Source organism: Oncorhynchus masou, chromosome 29 (genome assembly GCF_036934945.1).
Source record: "Oncorhynchus masou masou isolate Uvic2021 chromosome 29, UVic_Omas_1.1, whole genome shotgun sequence".
In the NCBI taxonomy this organism is placed as follows: domain Eukaryota; kingdom Metazoa; phylum Chordata; class Actinopteri; order Salmoniformes; family Salmonidae; genus Oncorhynchus; species Oncorhynchus masou.
The window spans coordinates 23721189-23731425 of NC_088240.1; the positions used below are offsets into that span (position 1 = coordinate 23721189).

The following is a 10237-nucleotide window of genomic DNA, read 5'->3' on the forward strand; positions in this document are numbered from 1 at the left end:
GTGGCGCAGCGGTTTAATGCACTGCATCTCAGTGCTAGGAGTGTCACTACAGACCCTGGTTTGATTTCAGGCTGTATCACAACCGGCCATGATTGAGAGTCCCATAGGGTGGCGCACAATTGGTCCAGCGTAATCCGGATTTGGCGGGGGAAGCAGTCATTGTAAATAAGAATTTGTTCTTAAATGACTTGCCTCGTTAAATAAATAAAATATTGATGCCACACATTCACATTCCTTCACTCTTCCCATATGCTGCTGCTACTCTTATCTATGCACAGTCACTTTACCCCTACCTACATGTACATATTACCTTGACTACCCTGTGCCCCAGCACGTTGACTCGGTACTGGTACCCCTTGTATATAGTCTAGTAATTGTCATTTTGTGTTACTGTTTTTCCTTTTAGTTTATTTAGCACATTTTTCTTTTTTAAACTCTGCATTGTTGTAATTAAGCATTTCACGGTAAGGTCTACGCCTTTTGCGTTTGGCGCATGTGACGAATAGATTTCGATTTGATGATAAAATAATGTAACAAACATCAAACCTATATAGAAAAGTAATGATTTTATTAGTTAAACTGACATAAATAAACATTTTTTTTTTTTTTTTAACAAGATGAAGATTTAAAAGTTTGCTACAATCTTATGATGGACAGTATATTCTGCTTCGGCTTGGCAAGTGCACACAGAATTGTCTAAATAAAAAAGAAATACAGATTTCAACATTGAGCCCCTGTGTTTGAACAAAAAAAGCGCATCTACTGATAAACTAAGTACGGCCTACTGTAATACAGACATCAAATATACATGCTTTTACAGCAGACAGATCATTTAACCAATGGTACATATCTGCATTTTTATGTCAAATAAATACATTTAGTGCATATTCCCATTTACCTTCTCGAAGAGTAAAATGAAAAAAAAACTATAAATTAAAGGTGGACCAAAGTCAATCTGGATCCGCTAGTTTCATAAAGACAAGAATCTTTGCTCTCGTCCCCTACGGTAAGACAGGCCAGCTATCTTCAGTTTGCGTCATTACATCAGTTGTTTGTGATTATCATTACTCGTATAAACTACCAAAGACAGGGCAAGGAGAGTTCAATACTATAGTTTGGGGGAAAACAAATCAAAATAAGAAAACAAACATTTGATCCAAACCACAACTATGTTCCCCTCAGTTACTGGGATGAGGGATGACACCAAGTCTCTCCTGGATAAACAAAGTCAATGCAGTGATGGAGCCATTAGCTACCACTTCTGTACTCCATTTTCACGATTTTCTTGGAAAACAAAAATTAACAGTTTTATATCACTGTTCTTACACAGCACATTATGTAATGTTAAATGTTGCCTGAAGGGACAGTGGTACTGTGTTCACTACTGAATCACATCCTATTCACCCTCTAACTTCTACTTCATCCTTTCCCAAGAGAGACAGAGGAGCATGATTGGTGAAAACTCTACTCCGTTAGAAACAAAGTACCCCAGCTGTGCTTCTGTTCAAGACGATGACACTGTTTAGTAAACTATGAGGGGCCAGGCTAGGGATGAGGAATGACTGTGTCGTTAGCTGATAAACAAACATTTTCAATAGGATTCATACTACTATGCTTGAAAAAAAAACTTTGTACAAACATTTTCAAAAGCGCTCCCTGGAATTACAAATATCAACAATCTTAAGTGGTTGATAACTATCAGCTGTATAAAATGTTACAGGTCTACTAAAAAGCATCCAGTGTCGTTTTGGACCACAAGGAACATGGTTGTCTTGTCTAAAGTATGTGTGCACGGCGTATTATGTGGTTTGTGGAGGCCTAGTGAGTGACCAGAGGTATCCATAACACCTCATCTAAATAACTGCCTATCATCATTCTCTATCGGGTTAGAAGGCTATCTGGTGAAGAGCAACATAGCCCATATCTTTTCAATACAAAAACAAATCAATTACAAATTCAGTAATCTCACATGCAGTAAGTGCTCAGTCTCTCGGTGGTTGTTTGGCAGTTACGCCTGCAGAACGTCCAGTAGCACATCCTCCTTCTCAGTATGTGGGTTCAGTCCCCCATCTTGATCGCCCCAAAGTACGTCCCCTCCGGTTCAGGGTCCAGCATCCAGGCGTTGGACACGTTAACAAACAGTCCGTCCCCTTGCTGTAGCATCACCCCCCTGCCCTGCTGGGCACAGTACATGTTATACTGGGAGTTATTCCAGCGCATGGTGCTGCCTGTCTTCATCAGCACCACAGACTTGCTGGGCGAGGACGTGTGTTTCTCCTGGGAGATGTACTGGATGAGCTGGGCGTTGTTTACGTCCACGGTCTGGGGTGTGGCGAGGGCATGTCCAGGGGCGTCGCTGGGCTCCATCTCAGGTTCCAGGTCGTAGTAGCGGAAACAGGTCTTGGCGTAGACATAGTACAGGCCTGACTCGTCCACCAGGAGATGGCCGTCATGGTAACGCATCTTCTTCAGGTGGCCCTGCGCCTCGTCCCAATGGATCATAGCTGCTCTCAGCTCCCCCTCTGGGACAATAATACATCAGCAAGTCAATCAGTTGATCAACTAATCAGCAAATAAATCAATCTGTCACATAGTTTTACCATTGTACTGTATATGAATATTGGTTGCAGTAGACTAGTTCTAATCTAGCTATAAACTGTGGCTTACTGTTGGCTACTTCTATGAGCTTACTCTTCACGTAGTCAATGGTCACTTTGATTGGTAGATGAGCTGATGGAAGCCCCTCCCTCCCCTGGTTTTTGCAGCGTTGTCTGCCTTTTCTCGGGTCCCTCAGGGCATCAGCAATGATTGGTTCTGTCTGCACTTCCTGTGGAAATGGAAAGGAAATGGTCCTCAACGGAACATTACATGTCCAAGCAGGGTGGAACTGTAAATGCCTGGGAACTCCGGCATCAACAGTTTAAAAAAAGTAGTTACTGAGAGGAGGGATGGATACCACAGGGTAATTTTGTAGTGTAGCTTGTACAGTAGTTTGACAAATTCTTCCCTTTAAATCAGACAGTGTGAGTGACCATCCAGCTGCAACTCAGTATCTAGAAGTGATTTATCATTAGCCCAATCATAATGCTTTCTAAACAGTTGCCACATGTTTCAACCAATGCTTATTTCATTGTCTATTTTAATTTGTGTGTGCTTGCCTGTGTTTCCCACACACTTCTCCCAGTAGTTTTGCCAAGTGAACCTCTAAGCTTGGAGCGCTGAGCTGTGAGCAGCACCAGTAATTGTGGTGTGGTTCTATAACCCTAGGGCAGCTGGTTAATGTCACCTTTCAGATGGATGTTCCTGTCACAGTTCTGGCACCACTTCTAACTTGATTAGATTCAACCCTGGAGTGGTGCGATGACATGCGTATCACCAGTCTGAGCTATAGTACACAGACTGGAGACAAGACGCAGCACATAGACAAACAAAACAGTCTCTATGCAGGTAAACAATCCGACAGTTCCCCAGGCTGGGTTCCGTGTGAAGACCTACTGTCTGCTAGAGACACTTACTTCCAGAACAGAGACAATCCTGTAGATGTTTCAACTTGTTTAGTCATTTCCTACATTTTGATCAGCCCTGGTATGTCATCTCCCCTCCACCCCCTGCCAATGTTGAAATGGAAGATTGTTCTTAAGTTACCTGAAAACCACACACAACACCTCTGAATAGAGATGGCACAGAACATTACATATAAAACAGACACTTGCCCTGAAATTATCATCACTGTGATTTGCAGCACCATTATTGCACCTGCACGACACTAATATTAAATCTTGTATATTTACTCAGAAAACAACAGGAGCAGACAGCCCTGTAGACATTGAGTCCAAGATTAGTACTGTCGCTCTTCTAAAAACCATCTTGCGTTTAAACATGTTTACAGAAAGGTGGTTTAGAATTAGACAGGGTAAACAAGTCTGGCCAAGGCTCCGGAGAAATAACGGTCTAACTGCCCCTGGCCCAACACGGTGGCATTTGGCCTTGATTTGTGGTGAGACACTCAACCACAATACCTCCTTCCCAGGAATAGAAGATTACATTAGCTGGATAGACACAGAGCTGGGATGGTTACTGGTCTACTATATAAAACTTACTACTGTAGTGTATTCAGACCCAGGCCTACGGATGTTTCTGGCCAATAAATGACATTCATGAAACAAAGATTCCCTTCACCTGGTGTCCCAGGTCTGAATCAGTCCCTGATTTAGAGGTGACGGGTCAAACCCAGTACACTGTGTGGCCGTCCAGGACTATAGTTATCTACTCCTGTGTTGTACTAGATTGTTTTCCTCTATTGTATCACCTTTCACACAGTTCAGTCCACAGTGCAATAGAAGACTACAGCCCAGCACTGCACAATAGTGTGCAACACTGTACAATAGACAACAGCCATGAGTCATCCATTCCAACCCATTGAGCTCTGAGTATCCTGTGCTCTCTGACCCTCCGGCCATCAGGCTGACCACAGGTCCCACTGTAGACCCAGCCTGGCTCGATCCTGGCTCAAATCAAAGGGCACTTAACAAAAGCAAACACGAGACTTGACAGCTCTTAGTAAGGCCTGTTCTTTAAAACCCCCACTAATTTATCAGCAAATTAACACTGGTCCCAGGGAAGACTCACCGCACACACACACACGACTGTATGATAACGCAGTAGGAGCCAAATGGACCTGTCAGCCTCACACCCCATAAAGCCTAGAGCAGGGTTCACCCTGGAGGCTGGACCAGGGTTGAGGCTACAGCACGGGAACCATCCCTGTCCGAGATGTCACTCTGACGACACAAAGGCCTCCTTAGTCTAAGGCAGGACAGAGCAGAGTGGGTGGTTTGTCTAAGCACTCTTTTGGGGCAATAAGAGCAAAGCAAAACATAGTAGAGCTGCTAACTTCGTTTTACTTCTTGGAAAGATTTGGCTGTTCCTGGTGGAAACCTGTGCCAGAGATGGCAGAACATTCCAAGAAGGAATTACAGAAACTCCTGTCTGACCTCAACAATGGTGCATTCCACCGCTATATACACACCACTGTTACTGATGAGCAAAGGTTCACTCAAGACAAAGAGACTAGGCAACTGCCTCTGCCAAACCATGATATCATCTGATTGGTGCCCCACTACAGTACAGTAAATTACAGGCCAACCTGACTCTAGACCCCCCCCCACCCAATCCTCATCTTATTAGGGTGATGACTGGCTTGACCTCTCTACAGGCTCCAGACCACACTGGGGTTAGGGTTTGAAGCTGGATTTGGCTTAGGGTGTAAAGCTGCTGGGTATGCACAACAAGCTTTCTGCTCCTCACTTTAAAAACAAAAGCATGGGAACAGCACGACTAAGCACAAATTTGAGAACGGGTTACCTTGTCTTTGTTTTAATATAAAAGTTTGTTTTTAAAGTTTTAAATACTGAATTGTACACCACCCCATGCTGATAATACTGCTACTTCCTGGTTGCAATTTATAGGAGGAAGAAATGCCTTGCATCAAAACATTGTTGGAATGCCTTTACTCAACCTACAAGGTGTAATGTGTTGTAACACTTCCCCCCCCCCCCCTTGGTGAAATCCAATGGCTGAACACACCACACACACCAAGGTGGTTACCCAGTTTCCCCTCGCTTCTACTGATATTCTGGTTTGACCAAACAGGACTGCCATAGGCTAACTCACACACAGGACCAGGCTGTTTCGTGTCAGAGAATCAATGAATGAAGCCAAAAAGGAAACAGAGCTTTGGAATTTATATCCTGTAGATCAGGGATCATCAACTAGATTCAACAGCAAGACATATTTGTTTTTCTTTTCTTGGGTGAATGGTCAGGGGCCCGGAACATAATATACAAATAATTTGTAGACTGCAAATTGACCACAAGAACCCCAAACTTCATTCATGATTAAAACATAATCATTTCAAACCTTGCTTACATGTGTATACAATCACATACCATATATCTATTTTATTATGTGTGAGAATACTTTGTAGCAAATTTCCAAAATTAAAATCCCTTGGAGCTGATTTTGCTGGTGCTTTGACAGTTTTATGTCCACCCAAACACTCCATAACCAGAAGTATGTGGACATCTGCTCGTTGAACATCTCGTTGAACACCCCCCCCCCCCCCTTCACTACTATAACAGCCTCCACTCTTCTGGGAAGGCTTTCCACTAGATGTCGGAACATTGCTGAGGGACAAGAGCTTTAGTGAGGTCAGGCACTGATGTTGGCCTGGCTCGCAGTCTGCGTTCCAATTCATCCCAAAGGTGTTCGATGGAGTTGAGGTCAGGGCTCTTTGCAGGCCAGTCAAGTTCTTCCACACCGATCTCGACAAACCATTTCTGTATGGACCTCACTTTGTGCATGGGGGCATTGTCATGCTGAAACAAGAAAGGGCCTTCCCCAAAGTGTTGCCAAAAAGTTGAAAGCACAGAATCGTATAGAATGTCATTGTATGCTGTAGCATTAAGATTTCCCTTCACTGGAACGAAGGGGCCTAGCACAAACCACGAAAAACAGCCCCAGACCATTATTCCTCCTCCACCAAACTTTACAGTTGGCACTATGCATTGGGGCCATAAACCCATATTCATCCGTCGGACTGCCAGATGGTGAAGCATGATTCATCACTCCAGAGAACTGCTCCAGAGTCGAATGGCGGCGAGCTTTACACCACTCCAGCAGACGCTTGGCTTTGCGCCTGGTGATTTTAGGCTCGTGGACAGACGATCAGTGGTTCCCGTTCTGTGAGCTTGTGTGGTTGTTGTGGCTCATATATGTTTCCACTTCACAGTAACAGCACTTACAGTTGACCGGGTCAGCTCAAGAGGGGCAGAAATCTGACGAACAGACTTGTTGGAAAGGTGGCATCCTATGACGGGGCCACGTTGAAGGTCACTTAGCTCTTCATTAAGGCTATTTTACTGCCAATGTTTGTCTATGGAGATTGCATGGATGTGCACTCTATGTGCACCTGTCAACAACGGGTGTGGCTGAAACAGCCGAATCCACTAATTTGAAGGTGTCCACATACTTTTTTTAAATATATAGTGTATATATAACTTGCCCCACCCCCCAAAAAAAAGTTGTGTGTGTGTATATATATATACACACACACACACACACACACACACACACACACACACACACATCTCCTCTTCCACAGTAATTAGCCTATTTATCTGGGATTACCTTTTTAATTACATTACCAGATAAATACCATCTGATAAGATTATAATATAAAGTGTCATCTGACAACCTCCTGAGCTTTAATGACAAACATATGCATATTCATTTTACCTTACCAGGAAGTACAGAACATACAGTAAAAACCCTCTTTGGACCAATGAGAGGGCTGGTTATTATGATCAGACAGGGGTAAACTCACCTCTATTGGCTGCTGTGGGGCAGAGGAGATGTCTACCTGGAAACAGAAACAAACACTGGCGTTAAGACGACGAATATTACTTAACAATCCCCCTAATCTATCAGAGTAAAACAGACACACATTGTTGACAGGTAGCCCCAAGGGTGTCACAATTAATTGACTGAAACCTGGAACACCATGTGAATTGACTCTCTGGCCAACCATTAACGACATTAATTGATCAAATAGTTAGAGGACATATTGTAAGAACTGAACTTTATAACCACAACTTCCATCCCTGCAATTTATTGAGCTTTCTAGCATGGACATATAGTCTGGTGAGGCATTGTATCCCTGGGTTCCAGGTGCCATTTCAACCATTACCTATAATACTGATTCCCATCCATATAACCCTATCTAGAACCAGCTGTCCTGTACATCCGGGTCTCTCAGACCCTCAGAGTGAGTGTTTAGAAACAGCCTACATCAGCACATTCCTCCTGAGGCACGGTGCTGTGCTGCCTCCTGCTCCATCATCAGATACAGTAACTCCTACAGGTGTTCAGACAGGGAGACTGGTGTAGTACCAATATCTCGGCTCTCCTACGTCATGAGTCACCTTAAAGTGCTACCCTGTCATCAGGAGGACCGTTTATTTAGAGAACGGCTCAGTGTCTCTTTTTTCTTTCTCTTCGCTGAGTGGAAAGCTAATTCAGCCCAATCAGACGCTTTCTCACTGCAGGACCAGGACAGTCTGAATGGGAGACTTTAAATAGGAATTTGATGGCTCACAGCAGAGATTCTCTCTGCATCCATTTCCTAACACAACCTGGTCCTCGTGCCAAATACAGCTCTAAGATACTCTCTTCCTACTCTGACTTGTCTCCAGGAGTTAACAAGCTACCAGCACACACCACAACACTTTTGTTTATGGCAAAAGATGGGTCAAACAAACATTGACATTATTCTGCAGCACGCTCGCTCTCTCTTTCTCTCTCCAAACACACACCAGATGCTGGATGGACTTAGTTAGGTCTGTGTGTGAAGACTGATGGAGTATCGTGATGGAACTGAAATGTTTTCTTGTTTGGCTTGTTGAAACATGAATCTATTCAACTCCACAAACCACCATACAGAAATAATAACAACCCAGAAAGAATGTTAATGCTGTCTTATACAAGACTGATTGTGCAGGGTGATACGGGTAACTGACAGATTAGCTACCTGACTGGCACTGAAGCCCATCAATATCACTGAAAAGTTATTCTGTCTGTATGCTGAGGGCTAATAGAGAGATAAGAGAACTGATACATGTTTATTTTGTATATTGTTGCTTTGGCAATACGAATTTACTATTTTATTTTGTTTTGAATTTCAGAACAGCTAAAAATCTTTAGGAGAGATTATTGGTGGGTTTCTGAAACCACCTGGCTATGAACTGTTGCAGCCCACCTCCCCAAACTACATAATAAACTTTAAGAAACATCTGTTTATTCTCAGTCATCAACGGATACCTCTGAAAATCTCTAAATACCAGAGTAAACACCCCCAAAACTGCCTGCAATAAGTAACAACAGCTGTAATTTACAAACAAGATTGCTTGAATGACAGTTTTACAGTATGTTTATCCCCATCTGCCTGACATTCGCTGTTGAGGTGTAGTGTTGTGAAAACGGGAGATTGCTTTGATAAGGTCTATAACAAATGGAAAATACTGTATTGCCGAAATAACTTTTAACTCCCTATAATCTGGGCGGGAAATCTCATCAGTAGAGAGATGATAGATAGGCTATGTAAAACACAGAGCGCTGACAGCTTGTTTTACTGTTGGGGACAAGTTCACAGAACTACGGTCACTTGCAGCCCGGCGCACAGATTGTTCTAAGAAAGTGCTCACGCTCATCAGCCGCAAGTTTCTCAATAAGTGGCGAGCCGGAACTGTATATGCGCAAACCTGCTAGGTTCAAACCTGTGCTCTTCAAACTGCAAAATGTCTTTGTAGCCTATTCCAGGAAAGCAATGCGGAACTGAGAACTATTTAATAAAACGACAATGTTGCATATTCATATTGTTTAGGCTATTGTTAGGTTGCTTGTTTAAAATCGAACTGCAAGCAGGCAACCCGCAGCTCCACGTTAAAATGACAGGCACTCGTGTCGCAACTCGCATGTGTGTCGCATAGGCCTAGTTCTATTATCAACCGTTGTGCACCTTAAAGTGTCTTACCTCTTGGAGATAACCTGTCAAGTGTAACAAGATCGCCACACTCGATGCAATCTGCAGAAATCCCATAATAGCAAGAGTTCCGAATATAAGCGGTCTATAGGTGGGTTCCGAGCCATGGGACGGGTGGTAGCGGGGCTGAGCGCTCTCCGTGTCGGAGTGGTTCCTCAGGTAGCCTCGGTAATCATTAGCTGCCATGGTGAGACCTGGTGCTCTGGATGAATAGCCTACTTTCAGTGGAAGGAAGGAAATTCTGACCGAGTAGAGCTATAAACAGTGGGTGGGCAGAAGACTAGCGGCTCCCTTTGTAGAGAGACAGCCAATCAGACGAAAGTGATCTCTAGTATCGTGTGTGTGTGTGTGCTGCCTGTCAAGACCCGCGCACACACATATAACCGTAGGACAGGACAGGTTAAACTAGACCCGGCTCTTTATAACACACGGCTGTGGCTGTTGCCCAAGACCACACCTGCCGCGCTGATGGAATGATTGGTATGGGGACATTTGCTGGATAAAAAGAGATGGCAATTACAAGCGCTTTTTGTGTGTCGGACCTAGAAGCACAAGCATTTCGCTACACTGCATTAACATCTGCTAACCATGTGTATGAGACAAATAACAGTTGATTTGATTTATGATCATAGGATGAAT

The 10237-nt window shown here is 43.6% G+C and overlaps 1 protein-coding gene across 2 annotated transcripts; it reads right to left on the bottom strand.

The window, feature by feature from the left end:
• Positions 1-549: 549 nt before the first annotated feature.
• tnfsf11 (TNF superfamily member 11) lies at positions 550-9939 on the bottom strand. Of its 2 annotated transcripts, none has more exons than XM_064944324.1 (4): positions 9590-9939; positions 7385-7420; positions 2668-2827; positions 550-2522 (listed from the first exon to the last, which is right to left on the bottom strand). In XM_064944324.1, exons 1-4 carry the CDS (start codon positions 9782-9784, stop codon positions 2059-2061), a joined length of 855 nt encoding a protein of 284 aa, XP_064800396.1. In that variant the 5' UTR covers positions 9785-9939; the 3' UTR covers positions 550-2058. The 2 variants fall into 2 exon arrangements, with proteins under 2 accessions (XP_064800396.1, XP_064800397.1); XM_064944325.1 differs by having other exon boundaries at positions 2692-2827; positions 9590-9937.
• Between the last annotated feature and the right edge of the window lie 298 nt (positions 9940-10237).

Excerpts from the sequence above, each read along its gene's own strand:
- tnfsf11 (XM_064944324.1), bottom strand. The coding sequence starts at position 9,784 with ATGGCAGCTAATGATTACCGAGGCTACCTGAGGAACCACTCCGACACG. Across the intron at positions 2,828-7,384 it reads CCCCACAGCAGCCAATAGAG|GAAGTGCAGACAGAACCAAT; the intron begins GTGAGTTTACCC and ends CCATTTCCACAG. Across the intron at positions 2,523-2,667 it reads GCTCATAGAAGTAGCCAACA|AGGGGGAGCTGAGAGCAGCT; the intron begins GTAAGCCACAGT and ends TTATTGTCCCAG.